Source organism: Pinus tabuliformis, chromosome X, assembly GCF_031772625.1.
Source record: "Pinus tabuliformis cultivar Carrire ecotype Pingquan chromosome X, CPIR1, whole genome shotgun sequence".
Lineage (NCBI taxonomy): Eukaryota > Viridiplantae > Streptophyta > Pinopsida > Pinales > Pinaceae > Pinus > Pinus tabuliformis.
Window position 1 is genome coordinate 1,088,739,794 of NC_142308.1, and position 15,329 is coordinate 1,088,755,122.

The 15,329-nt window shown below is 41.6% G+C and overlaps 1 protein-coding gene across 6 annotated transcripts in view; it reads right to left on the minus strand.

Moving 5' to 3' along the window:
• Positions 1-15,329, minus strand: part of LOC149143607 (uncharacterized) — a 326,985-nt gene that overhangs the window by 126,776 nt on the left and 184,880 nt on the right. For 4 of the 6 annotated variants that reach the window (XM_089447200.1, XM_089447196.1, XM_089447198.1 and 1 more), the window contains exons 7-8: positions 15,235-15,327; positions 14,700-14,867 (exon numbers count right to left, since the gene is read on the minus strand). In XM_089447200.1, coding sequence (XP_089303326.1) covers positions 14,700-14,867; positions 15,235-15,327 — 261 coding nt within the window. The remainder of the gene's footprint in view (positions 1-14,699; positions 14,868-15,234; positions 15,328-15,329) is intronic. The other 2 variants (XM_089447197.1, XM_089447201.1) reach the window with 1 other exon arrangement.

Here is a 15,329-nt window from a genome sequence, read left to right on the forward strand (position 1 = left end):
ACACAACAAGAAGCGCAACAGGTTAACACTTAAACATTTAAAATATTGCAAATTTCCAAATAAATTTTTGAATTCATTAAACAATATATTTTTTATAATTATTAATTATTATTTCATGATCTTTGTACAGGTTGGAGTCCCAGCGCCTTAATGACATGGTCTATGTCTACTACAATCTTCGATTGTGGGTGAGGCAACTTGAGAGGACACCTGATGTGGAGGCCATCTCATTGGATGGGATTGACACCACTGCTGCATGGAGAGTTGAGGCCGAGAGGCCTCTCATGGAGTATGCTGATGATTGGTTAGTGCAGGATGTAGTGGAGGGGGAGGAGGAGGAGGAGGAACAAGAGGAGGAGGTGACACCACCTGCCCGGGCTACCACTACCACCAATAGAGGACGTGGTCTACCTCCTATAGCTCCTACTTCTAGTTCTTCAGCTTCTAGAGCACATCAGACTCCACTGCCATCTCCACCAGCACGGGCACCAGCATCTACATCTAGAGGGAAAGGGAAAGTTGTGGCATTTTCTCGCAAGAGGGGCAGAGGAAATCAATAGGATTAGACTTTAGTTATTTTCTTCATTTTATTGTATATGACATTATGACATGATGAGATACATTATCATATTTTTTGTTGATATTTTGAGGCTGAGTTGGGACTCAGGAGTCAGGAATTACTATTCAGGACATGATTCAATGTTATGTGTGATTTTAGCACTAGAAATGATATTAAACATCTTATATATTAGTTATTTTATCATATTTATGTGTCAATGTATTTATTTTATGTTGTAGATGGTTTAGATATTAAAAAAATTGAAAAAAAATGAATGTTTTTGTACCAAACGATTATTTCCCGATAATTACGATTTTTTCCGATTTTTTCCTCGCACCGATATTATCCTGATAACGATTAATGCAACATTGGTGCAGATATATTGAGTACAACTAGGGTGTCAAACTGGCTCACCCAACAGAAATTTTTACACGGTAGTAATACCTCTTCTCATAGACAGATATTCAGCAAGTCTTCCCCACGAAAATCCTTCCAGCGCTTCTCCAAGGCTCTGCATCAGCCCTGCTAGCCTCAACGTAGCTCTAGAACCCTCTACATCAGCCTTTTACCTCTCTGTGTCATCTCTCTAGCCTTCTGCGTCACCCACGCAGGCCCCTCAACGTCTGCGCAGTCACTAGCTGCCTCTGCATGGCTCCGGTTGACTCTGCGTCAGCCTCTTCAGTCACTGCACTGACCCTCCAGCACTATCTCTGCCTCTTTGCTATGTACTCACTGCCCCTCACTGCAACAGATCACTTGTTCGAATTTTCTCAGCAAGCCCCGCTCCAGAAAATTGAATTCACTGATCAATCTTGGTGTATCTCCAATTGACCCTCAAACCTCCTCTTATACTTTTCCTGTTGAGTCTTCAATGGCTAAAATTAAGTCTCTAATCAATGACTACGATGAGATTTGGCTTCATCCATGTCATTTAGAACATTTTCACCCAATTTTATATTAATACCCACTAATATTTTAATTTTCCTAAGTTTAGACTTAGGAACCCCATTAAAAATATTATTTATTTTAATATCTCTCTAACCAGGTGGAATTTCCCCAAACCATTTATGGGTCTTGGAGATCTCATGTGCTTTAGCCTCATGGCTAGAGCACATCTGATGCTACCCCAAATCAACTCCCTCTTAGCGAGGAATGTGCTCTAGTAATCCTCCACCACTGAACATCACACTGATCCTCCAACACCGGTACTTGTGTTGATGCTTGGCCTACTACCCAACATCCACTGCATTGTTGCCTCATGTACTGCTGCCCATGGCTCTGCCACTGCCACTACTACATTTGTATTGCAGCTCCCTCTCAACATGCTGCATCATGTTGCCCATAGCACTACCACTGTTAACTGTTGCACTACAACTCAGTTACTGAGAAGTAAGTAACTGATCTACCCAAACACTAACATCCTTGTGAGTCTGGAAGCCTCCTGATGTTGAAGTTACCTCTGCTGCTATTTGGTTATTTCTTTGTTGCCTCTGCACTGCTGCAACCATCTTTGTGCCTCTCGCACTGCTGCAACCTCCACTGTGCATCTCACACTGTTGCAAACACCTTTGTGCATCTCGCACTGCTACAACACCCACTGCGCTGCTACAGAGAGGTGTGCAACGGTGCGAGATGCAGGGAGTTGTTGCAGCAACGTAGAGGTCAGAGAGGGAGCACTTGTCAGCGGCAAAGGGAGCTTTAGCAACAATGGGTGTCTCTAGCCCAACATGGAGGTCAGTTGGGAGATCAGTTACTTACTTCTCAGTAACTAAGTTGCAGTGTAGCAGTGAGCAACACGATGCAACATGATAAGAGGAGGTGCAGTGCTGGGAGGAAGGACCAGCAGTAGCACGGATGCAGAGGGAGTTGTCGTACTGACGCAACAGTGGTAGTGGAAGAACCATGGGCAGCAGTACAAGATGCAGCAGTGCGGAGGATGTTGGGTAGGGAGGCCTAGCATCAGCACAGGTACCGATGTCGGATGATCAGAGTTATACTCAGTAAGGAGTATTGCTAGAGCACAGTCCTCGCTAAGAGGGAGTGTTGATTTGGGGTAGCATCGAATATGCTCTAGCCACGAAATTTGGTGGAGAGGTTGGGGCACAAGAGATCTCCAATACCCAGAAAGGGTTTGGGCAAATTCTAAACAGATCAGGAGATATTAAAATAATTAATATTTTTAATGGAATCCCTAAATCTAAACTTAGCAAAAATAAAATATTAATGTGTATTAATATGAATCTGTGTTAGAGTGGTCCAAAAGACATGGATCTAGCCAGATCTAATCTTAGCCATTGATTAGGGACTTAATCTCGATCATTGAGATGTCAACAGAAAAAGTATAAAAGGAGGCTTGAGGGTCAGTTGGAGAATACACCAGAGTGATCAGTCATTCTATTCTCTAGAGCAAGGTTTGCTAAGAGAGATAGAATTAGTGACCGGGAGATGTAGCAGAGGGGCATTTGAGTACAGAGCAGTGTTACTTGGGAGCGGGAGCGGGAGCGGGGAGCGGGAGCGGAAGCGGGAGCGGGAGCGACCATTTTCAGAAGCTCCCGGTTTGGGAGCGAATCCCGGAGCGATTTTTTAAAAATATATATATTTTTTATATTTTTTAATTTTTGATACATATATGTCAACAAAAACATGTAGAATGATGAAATAGACATAAAAAACATAAAAAAACATAAATTGATCATTGAACCATATCACATCAATCATCTAGAAATTATAATCGTCATCAACCTTAGTAAAATAATAAATTAAAATAACATTCAATTCAATAACATTTATCATCATTGATCACCAAAGTAACAAGTTGTACTTGTAAGCCAAGTTTAACCATTACAAGAAGTAATATCGAAGATATTTCTAAGTCCTAACTTCTAACTGTTAACATGATATGAAATGTTAAAAATTTATAAAATGAAACATGAATAATGAGATGAAATGAAACAACTTTAGTCTTTCACAAAGCATCATATTCATAATTCACAATCATTACCAATGAGTTATAATTGCCAAGGCCCAACTTCAAACTTCAAATTTTCATTGTCACAGTGATATAATGTTTACAAAAAATATCATAATGTCATAATGATATGAAAGAGTCAAGAGTCAAGAGTCAAGGACTCAAAACTCAACACTGAACAGTTATGAAAACTAAAGTGACAAGTCTAATAGAAACTAAAAAAGACAAGTAAAGTGTAAATCTACAAGTGGCCCTTGCCACGAGAGTCTCCAGGAGTATAAGTAGGTCTTGGCGGTCTTCTAGGAGTCTCCCTCCCAGACCGACGACCAGAACTCGAGCCTCCACGCGAGGGTGTCGATGGAGGTGGCGACAGCAATGGAACAAGACTCGGGCCCCGAGAACTGCTACTGGATGGTGGAGGTGGAGGTGGCATGGCTGCTGCAGCTGCTTCAGCTTCATCCCGTACAAGCTCATCTTCTAGTTCTTCCATATGTACAATGCCATCCTCTAAATTGTCGTCCTCAGGGTGACTGTCCCAAATTTTATATGTGGGATCTTCATTGGCCCGATCACAGTAATGGCTCAACAACCTCAAATTGTAGTGCACATAAACCAAGCTTTCTGCTCGGTTTTCGTTGAGCCTGTTTCTTTTCACATTATGTATATAACTGTAGGTGCTCCAACACCTCTCTGCAGAAGAAGAATTTACAACCTGTGCAAGAACTTTCAATGCCAATTTTCGCAAAAGTCCGTCGCCGCCATATGTTTCCCACCATGTGAGAGAATCAAATTTATCTTTGTCGTCCATTGCATGGAAGTTACCATACAAACCACTGCCAGTGAAGTATCTGCCTATTTCAAGGCGCACAGCTGCACATTCCTCCCTGTCAGGCACCAACTTTTCTAATGCATCCAGATATCCTTTAGTTACCTCTCGATCTAAATGGGGTTTGGTCCTAACACCACCCCCTGCTGCAGGTTTGCCCAACCAAGAATCTGAGTAGTATTTTGGCGTAAGGATATACGCCAAGCAATGTAGTGGAAGGTTAAGCTTTTTCCACCGTTCACACACACAATCGTGAATCAGATTGTACAAGTCGGGATCTCTGTTATTAACAATGTCTTTTATTTCCCCCAACATGGTATCCATTTGCTCATACACCTCGCCAATCACCGGTTTGTCTGTATCTGCAAACCGAATCATGTTATAAATTGGCTTGGTGAAATCCAATACCTGTCTCACAGCTGTCCAAAACTGCCCATCAAGAGCGGCCTCCTCCACCGTATCAAAACCTGCAATGTCAGCTACATTTGTAGCCCTTTCCTTTAACACCTGCCAATTTGGACTTGATACCATGCTAGCTAAACCCTCTCTTACCTTCAAAAGGCGCCTGAAGGTGAGGTAATAGCTACCAAATCTAGTCCTCGCAATCTTCAGCAACTCCAATCTCGAGTGACTGCGGAAAAGGCCATGGGTATTGCTATGATTTGTAATAAATTTTATCATTTTTTTTCCTCTCTTGTACAAATCCCCAATCCATTGGTATTGTTCATTTTTGTTTTTGACAATATCATGCAACAGAAGGTTCAATGTGTGAACCAAACATCCAGACCAAAATATGTTCGGGTATCTATCCTCAATAATTGCTCCCGCTGCCTTACAATTAGGAGCATTATCAGTGATGACTTGGATGACATTGTATGGGCCAATACGCTCAATTGTTTCAAGCAATGCTTCTGCAATGTTGATAGCGGTCTTGAACTTGTCTGAGTAATCATGTGCAGCTAGAAAAATGGGACCACTTCGGGACACAGCAAGAACACTTATCAATGGCTTGCCTTTTACATTTGTCCATCCATCAGATACAATGGACACCCCATTGTCAGTCCAAGAACTTGTCATTTTATTCAAAGAATGTGATATTTTTGCTTTTTCATGATCAAGGCCAACTGTTCTTGCCTTGTCATACCCAGGGCTCTTGTATCCTTTAGGGGCATCATTTATGGCAGAAACCATTTCGTGCCAATAAGGTGAGCGTAGAACATTGAATGGTATCCCATTTGCATAGAGGAACCTGTAAATTTTTGAATCCACATCATTCCTACACCCCTCATCAAGGAAATCTGATATGCTTCTACGGCGTAAAGATGATGACCCTGAGCCTCCATGTCCATATCCACTGCCTTGGGAGGATGCTGAAGGAGTTCTTTGTGAGCTTGGTTCAAAGAAACCCCTTGATCTTTTTGCTTTGTATTGGGCGTCCTCCTCTTCCTTTATGTATTTGGCTCTATCAACTGTTGACACCCCGTTGCAAGTTCTGATTCCTATTTGTTTCTCTCCATCCCATGCCCTTTTCCCGCAAAGGTGTCTTCTCAAACGGGTGTATGAGCCTGTGAAATCAGTGTTGCAATGGGGGCAATGAAATTTAGTGGTTCCACCCCCTCTCCCTGTTTCAGGCCTCTGAACATATTTCCACAATGGAGTTTGGTCTTGTTTAGTTTTTTCACCCTCATGTTCACCCTCCACATCCTCCTCACTGGGGTTTTCACCTATTTGACTTCCTCCGGCTTCTTCATCCACCTCTTCAGGGTCAGGCCCCCTCCGTTTCCTACTCTCCACCACCATAATAACCAGAAAGGGGACCAGGAAGAGGAAAATGCCAATAAAAATGCTCAGGTCCATCGTGTTTGATGTTTGTAGGGTTTGAGTCTTGAATCTGCAAATTAATTTAGTTTATTGGGATTAATTCATTTAATTTATTAATTTAATTTAAATTAATGATCTTTAAACTCAAACAGGTAAATGAAACTAACCAAATTAACTACCTAACCAGCTAAACTAACTAAATGATTAAGTTACATACCTCTGCAAGCTTGCTCCTCGCTCCTTGGCACTTGCTCCTCGCTCCTCAGCTCTGGCTCCTTGCTCCTCAGCTCTTGCTCCAGCTCTCAATCTCTTGCTCAAGCTCTCAATCACTTGCTCAACAAAGTTGTAATGACAAGTTTTTGGCCCATTGGGCTTATAAAACAAAAAAAATTAGCTAAATTTTTTTAATTTTTCGGGTCCGGCGGAATTGTTTTCCGCCGAACCGCTCCCGGCCGGTTAAAAATCGCTCCCGGAGCGTTTTTTAATGCCCGGGAGCGATTAGGGAGCGATCGCTCCCCTATCGCTCCCGGGCATTAAAAAACGCTCCGGGAGCTCGGGAGCGATCGCTCCGTGAAACGCTCCCTATCAGAGCAGGGAGCGTAAATTTTTTTAAGGGAGCGCGCTCCCAAAATCGCTCCCGTCCGGGAGCGATTTTCGGGAGCGCGCTCCCGACCCGCTCCCGAGCCGCTCCCGCCCGGAGCGCGCTTCGGGAGCGGGTTCGAAGGGGGGGGGGGCGCTCCCCCGCAACACTGGTACAGAGAGACAGAGAGGTAGAGATAGTGTCGGGAGAGCAGCGCAGTATCCAAGGAGAGTGACACAGAGCCAGCCAGAGATCATGCAGGGCCACGCAGAGGTAGCCGGGAGTTGCGCAAAGCCTCAGAGAGGCCAGCGTTGCTGACGCAGAGGGCCAGAGGGCTGACGCAGGGCCTCCCAGGGCTGACGCAGACCCATCCGGGGTGACGCAGGGCCAGCGTGAGGCAAAGAGGGGCTGACACAATCCAGAGAGAGGCTGACACTGGGGTTTCTAGGGCAGATTTGTGCTGAGTAGCTGCCGAAAGGATTATCCGGGGTTTCAGCCAGGAGATTTGTCAGAAACTGAGAGGTATTACTGCCAAGGAAATTCTCTATTGGGTAGGCCAGTTTCGGCACCCAGATTGTACTCTGATATTGCTTAATAAGAAAACCCTCAGATAGTTGCACCGGTTTTCCCACATTAGGTTTTTCCAGGGACATTGGTCCAAAAATAATGGTGTCATATGGTGTGTTTGTTTCTGTTTCTTTTAGTTGTTGATCTGTAATATGTTGAACATGCACTAGTGTTTATTTTCAGTATTTACATTGTAAATAACTTGTTAAGTAAATAACAAGTACATAGGAATAAATCAAATAAGTGCATGGAGGGTTTCTAACTAAGTAAACTTAGAAACTTCAACACATTGGAGTGGTCATAGGTTTGCAATCCATCATGTCAAACTTCTTCAGCATCTTGATCACGTACTTTTCTTGACCCAAATAAACTTCATCAAGTCCTTGTCGGACTTCTAGTCCCAAATAGTAATGTATCAACCCAAGATCCTTCATGTCAAATTCTACTACTTGTTGTTTCTTACATTCTTCAATTCAACCTTCTTGACCTGTTAAGAGAAGATCATCTACATACAGAAGAATGATTACAAGTTCTCCATCTACAACCTTAATATACAAGTTCAAATCAGCAGAACTTTTTGTGAAGCCTATTCTTTGCAGGTATGCATCCATTCTAGCATACCATGCCCTTGGTGCTTGCTTGAGGCCATATAATGCTTTCTTCAATCTGCAAACATATGCCTTCCTATCCTTAACTTTGAATCCCAAGGGTTTCTCTATATAGATTTCTTCATCTGTTGTACCATTCAGAAATGCAATCTTGACATCCATTTGGTGGATGTTCCATCCCATCAATACTGTCAAAGAGACTATGATCAAATCGTTGTATATCTTGTTGTTGGACCAATTGTCTCTTCATAGTCGACGCCTTCAGGTCGAGTGAAGCACCTAGCCACAAATCTTGCTTTATACGTATCTATACTTCCATCTATCGTATGTTTGATCTTATAGATCCACTTCGAAGTAACCACAGATTTGTCTTCAGGCCTAGGTACGATCTCCTAGATTCCATTCTTCATTATAGATTGATACTTTTCATTCATGGTATCTTTCCATTCCTAATTATTTACAACCTCTTCAAAAGTGGATGGTTTTGCTTCTATTAGTTTTGTCATATATGCAGCATACCCATGTCATATATGCAGCATACCCAGAATATCTCTTGGGTTTCTTGCTTTCTCTAAATGATCATTTCGTTGCCTCATGACCTTTTGCATCAAGTAGAGTAGATTTCAACCAATTAGGTATTTTTCTTGTTTCAGGGATGACCACAGGTTGAACAGGCTCACTAGGACCTTCTTCTTCATGGTGTGATTCTTCTTCCCCCTTGTCAACTTCCTCCTCAAATACCGGAAGTTCTTCATCATCAAAGTCTATGGAAAGTTCCTTTGATTTCTTGAATGCTATGCTTTCATCAAATATGACATCACGACTGACTTCTATGTGATGTCCATCTTTCATGTAGATCCTATAAGCTTTTGATGAGTTGTTGTACCCAACAAATGTTCCCTTCATACTTGAAGGATCCAACTTCTTTCTTTTGTCCTTTGGTATATGGATATATACAAGACACCCAAAGATCCGGAGATGATCTACAGATGGCTTCTTTCCAGTGAACACTTCTTCTGGAGTTTTGTTGTCTAGAGATTTGTGGGGACTTCGATTCTGAATGTAGACAGTTTTTCTTCGTGGCTTCTCCCCACAGAAACTTAGGTAGATCCTGATCGTGTAACATTGCTTTTACACTTTCTTCAATGGATCTATTCTTTCGTTCTGCAACTCCATTTTGCTCGGGATTATATGGGACTATCAGCTCCCTCTTAATCCTAGACTCCTTACAGAATGCTATAATCTCTTTGGATGTATATTCTCCTCCATTATCTGTTCTTAGTATCTTGATTATTCTTTCTGTAAGGTTCTCTACTTCAACTTTAAATTCTTGAACTTTTGTAAACACTTCGTCCTCAGTTTTCATTAAGTAAACTCAGGTTTTTCTTGAATGATCATCTATAAATGTGACATAATATAGATGACCTCCAAGTGATTTAGGAGTCATAGGGCCACATACATCGGAGTGAATGAGATCCAAGATTTCTTTTGACCGTGAAGCACTGCTTCCAAATGGTCTCTTGGTATTCTTACCCAATGCACATCCTTTACATACTCCATGATCTTCCTTCAGATCAGGAACTTCATCTACTATAGAACTTAGAGTTGGACGGATTTTGAAATGTAGATTACCAAATCTTCTATCCCAAAGTTCACACGGGCTAATTTCAATGTGAACTAGGGCTTGGGCCATAGGAGATATCAATCTATAGAGTCTTCCTTCTCGAATGACAATGACTTTAGATTGATCTATACTTGAGTTTTTACTCCATATAACAACCTTTCCATCAACGAAGGCTACATTATCACCCTTATCTTCTAAACTCAAAAAGGAAAGTAAGTTCTTGTGCAAACTTGGAACAAATAGAATGTTGTTGAGGTGAATGTTGCTTCCATCCTCCAACTTTATAGAGGTTGATCCAATACCTTTTACGGGATAGCTCTTGTTATCTCCAAGTTCCACTAAATAAGTGGATTTTCCTTTTGATAAGGTCTTCAATCGTTTGGAATGGCTAGTCATGTGCCTTGATGCACCACTATCAATTACCCAAATGTCTTCATCTTGGAATGTGCCAGAGAGAGCCGAGAAGAGATCTTCATCCTTTTCTTTGATTGATACCTTTATTGAAGAAACTAAGAGACTCCATGCTTCCTTGATACCTTTCTTGATGAACTTCTTCACTGTAGAGGAGATCGTCATGATGCCCTTAGATAACCTTAGCTCTGATATCATGTTGAGGAACCAATAAGGCAAAGAATGTGTTAATTCTCTTTGACTTGATAACTGTTTGTGTCACCTTTTACCTTATTAGCTTTGATCCTTATTATTATAATGTGAAATATATCAAATAGCTACCAAAACAATAAGAACAATGACACAGTATATAAGTTGCAAGCCAAGGCCAAAACCCATCCTCTTGAGGGGAAAAGCCTTAAATTTCTTTTCTTATAGGTCCTTCAATTGATGAATACCATGACCTAGTGACTTACACAAATATCCTCTAAGATCAAGATCAACTTGGCCTCCTACTACAAGAACTCCAACCTATTGCAAATCCGAAATTCTCTCTCCCGGCAATTGTTGTTGCCCCTCTTGAAGACTTTGATCTTCTTCGTATGGCCTCTTCTTCCCTTCGCTTGCCTTTCCTTGAGACTTAGTGTTAGAGATATACCCTAAGTGACCTTCGCTTAACTTCTTTCTTCTCCTTCTCCCAAGATCGAACAAGAGATGACCCTTGCGAAGAAAAAACCCTAGCTTCGACTTGTACATGAGAGAGAAAACTAACCAAAGCACTTCGACTTCCTTCGACCTCTTCTTCATCCTTCTTCTTCGACCTCTTCTTGACCTCTTCTTCGCATAGAATGAGAGTTGAGTGATTGATGACAATGGAGGAGGATGATAGGTCTCTTCAAGGGTAGACGTGGCTCTTCATGTAGGCCGACTTGATCTTGGGGGGCATTTTGACACTTTAAAGACAAAAACAATTTTTTCTTTACAAGATACAATGTACCCATAGGGTCTTCAATATATGAGAATGACTCTTAGACCTAGGACAAACCCTAGAAGCACTCAATGGGTGCTTGACCTATAAAATAAAAGAACTTGAGCATGAAACCCATGCTCCAATAATAATAATTTATTTTCATTTTATAATTTACAAGAATACATTTCATACTTATGAAGACCAAACCTAGGTACACATTTTTCAACACAATGTTGATGATCCCATGTATGGACCCAATGGATCCCCATCCATGTGATCCCCTTGCCAAGAAGAGACCATTATGGCTTCGCGATACATTACAGGATGCTGAGAGACATGTTCCTGCAAAAGGGACCTTTAGAGAAAGCAAGAAGGCATGTCGATATCAAGGATATGTTATAGCCATGAGCACTATTATTCAGGCAGAGCCTCCCACCTTTGAAGAAGCTATGAAAGAACAAATTTGGGAGGATACCATGGCCAAAGAGCATGAATCAATTACGAAGAATGATTTATGGGATGTTGTTTCAAGACCTAAAGGGAAGTCTATCGGGACTTCGAAATGGCTATAGAAAATCAAGCATGGAGTTGATGGAGGCATTAAGAAGTATAAAGCAAGGTCTGTGGCTCGAGATTTTTCCTAGAAAGAGGGAGAAGACTATGATGATATATTTGCTCCCATTGCCCGCTACACTACCATTAGATCGATTGTTGCCCTTGCTGCTAGTCAACTCTGGACTCTTCACCAGATGGATGTAAAGATGGCATTTATGCATGGCATACTACAAGAAGAAGTATAAATTGAGTAGCCTCAAGGATTTGAAGTGAAGGACATGAAGACTCAAATTTGCAAGTTGAAGAAGGCATTATATGGATTGAAGCAAGCCCCCGGAGCCTGGTATGCTCGCAATGACAATTACCTAGTGAAGCTTGAATTCATGAGATGCAGTGCTGACCCTACCTCTACTTCAAGGTGGTCCAAGGTATGCGTTTGATTTTGGTTTTATATGTTGATGATCTATACTTGACAGATAGGGATCCCCTGATGCTCAAATGTAAGAGGGAGCTAGCCTCTAAATTCAAGACGAAGGATCTTGGTATGATACATTACTTCCTGGGATCAGAAGTTTGGCAGAAACCTGGAGACATTTTCCTTTCTTAGGAAAAAAATGTCGTGAAGTTGTTGGAAAGATTTGGAATGACAGAATGCAAATCTTTGGCCACCCCAATGGAGATGACCTTCAAGAAGTTATGCAAATATGTTGTTGGAACTTACCTCGCAAATCCTTCTAAGTATCGACAGTTGATTGGGGCATTAATGTTCCTAGTGAACACTCGACCAAACATGTTTTGAAGTCAAAACCTTGAGTCAATTCATGATTGAGCCCCTCCATGCACACTGGGTTGTTGCCAAACACGTACTGAGATATCTGCATGGGACGATTAACCTTGGTCTCAGATATACTACCGATGATGCACAACTTCTTGGGTACATTGATGTTGATTGGGCTGGAAACATTATTGACAGGAATAGCACATTAGGATGTTTCTTTAGCTTGGGGTCCGCTATGATATCTTAGATGAGCAGGAAACAGAAGTTCGTAGCTTTGAACACGGCTGAGGCAGAGTACATTGTTGCTAGCATGGCTAGCTGTGAGGTAGTTTGGTTGAGAAAGTTCTTTGGAGAGCTATTTGAGCAGGTCCTAGATACAACAGTGATATATTGCGACAACAAGAATGGGATCTGATTGGCAGAGAATCTTGTATTTCATGACAAGCCCAAACATATTGAGATCAGGTACCACTATATTCAAAACATGGTATTGAGAGGAGTCGTTAAATTCCATCACATTTCATTAGACGAGCAGATAGTAGACATACTCAACAAGGCTTTCTCCTGAAAGGGAAGTTCTTGGTCTTCAGAGAGCAGCTTGGACTGATAGATGTGACCCTCCTGGGTAAGGGTCCCGACTGATCAAGGACACTGAGCTATGCTCTTCCCCCCTGTTTGAGCTCACAGGGAGAGGAATTGAGCCTAAAAGCTCCTAGGGTTGAGGGATCTCTAGATAATAGGATGGTTGTGATCCTTACCCTTTGTGGTAAGTAGTATCTCGCCTATTGTCACCATAGGGTGTGTGTGATCTTTATCATTTATGACAAGTTGGATATCTCCCCTATCATGATTGACAAACTATACCCCAATATGCATCCTACCCACAAGTTGGGCTTTTTGGGATTGTTCTTCCTCCTCTGGCCGATGGATTGAGATGACATGAGATGTTGTGATCCTTGCATAGCAAGTGGTATCTCACTCAAGTGATTAGGATGCAGGTGTTCTACCACTTGACTCTTGAGGGTCAACGTGGGAAGATCAGCAAACATTGGGATGGATGTGATCACTACCTTCTATGGCAAGTTGTATCTCGCCTGTTGATTAGACAACAGGATGGATGTGATCCTTGCTTGGTAGATGGATCTCTCCCATTGTCACTGGACGATAGGATGGATGTGATCATTACCTTCTATGGCAAGTTGTATCTTGCCTGTTGATTAGACAACAGGATGGATGAGATCCTCGCCTGGTATATGAATCTCACCTATTGTCATTAGATAGAGGGTAGTAGCTTGAGCTCTGCTATGATGTCAAATTCTTCTTCTTTTAGATTCAAGAGTGTTCAGCAAAGATGAGCAGAGACGACATTTGACTTGATGGGGCATATTATTATACTGCATTGGGAAATTTCTCCCTAGCTGAAAGGGAGTGTCAATTCCGCAGCTCAGGGATAAATTCCCTTCCATTGGACAATCTTCCTCATCCAGAGAAGCCCAAAATTTCCCTTGGAAGAATTTACTTTGGTCAAGGAAAAATGTATTTTTAAAGTGAAAACCCACAATGGCACAAAAGTCAAGGTCAGCCTAGAAGACAAATTAGCCCTCCTCCAATGCCTATAAATTCAAGACAAGTCACCTTCATTTGGACATCACATCACAAGCATCTCTCTCTTCTTCTATCGGTTCGTACATCAGAAATATTGCAGGGTTCTCTTCACAATTGCAAAGGAGGAAGGCTCTCTTTTTCGTTGACCAAATTCTACTTTTGTTTGGGAGACTATGACCAGCGTTGACTAGCCTTGTTTTGACTCTCTTTGACTTGGCTTTACTTGTTTTGGACCTGTTTTGGAAGGCCGCATTTATTGGCACAAAGATCAAGGAAATCTGGCACTTTGGCTGCAGTTGACCGCAGGTCTGACTGCAGACCACCTCTCTCTGTTGACCAGGCTTGACTGTAATTATTGGGCTATTTTGACTGAGATTTGACCAGCATGGTTCAGGTTCCCTCTCCCTTGATAGTGCTTCTAGACTTCTAGTGAAAAAGCCCTCCTTTGGGGCTAGAAAGAGAAGACATGAGTCCAATTCCTTGGATCAAGACGAGTGGTAGTGATGTCGTTCCAGACAAGAACAATTGGCAACTAATGGTTGTTGAAAGTTTTTCAGGTTCTGGTCAAGAAGGGCATTGGATAGAAATAATCAGGAAAGAAAGGAAAGGAAGGGGAAGTGTGATCTTCCAAGTATTAGAGGCTGTTGTTACCCTTAAAGAGTTGTTTGCGTTAGCTTAGGGTTTTGTTTCTGTGCTCGTGGTAATCTCCTTTGTAGCCCATCACTTTTTGTATGAAATGCACATAAATATTGTTTGTCAATAAAAGTTTGAAGGCAGCACTTTACTCAAAAATAAAAACAAGTTGCAAAATCCTAGTGGAGTCAAAATACACCAGACAAAAAACACACCTTTGCCTCAACTAGGATAAGAGGTCTGGACTCTATCTTGACACGACCCACAATTGCTGTCCGCTGTCTACCATGGATGTCAACCACAATGACCTCGTTGCCAGTTTGTAGCTCAGAAAGATAAGAGGTTTTTCCACCAGGAATTGCAACATATGCATGTACAGGACCCTACAAACAAGGCAAATCCCACAACTTACAAGTAAAGAAGGCATACCATTTGACAATATAAAAATTATTTCTGGTGATCTTGGCAATCCTATAATCAGAACTAAATAAGGAAATGAGAAATCAAATCACTGTAATAATGATCAACCATTGTTGATAAAACAAGGCAACAGAAGCAAGAGAAGTCACGTAGTGGATTGAAGAGAGATGAAAATGTTGGGCACTTTAGATTCGATGGAATCATACAGTATAATAAAGTGATATTATTTCATAATACAGCACAAAATTTTACTTTTTTGCAGAAGGTTAATATTACCATTTCACTGAATTTAACTTTTTTTGCAGAAAGTTATGACATGAGAAAACTCACAGCATTCACACGAAAAGGCCTGCTAGCAATGTAACTGGATTCCAAACACTCTGAATGGACAAGAAAAAGGCCTCTAGCAAAGGAACCAACCTGCT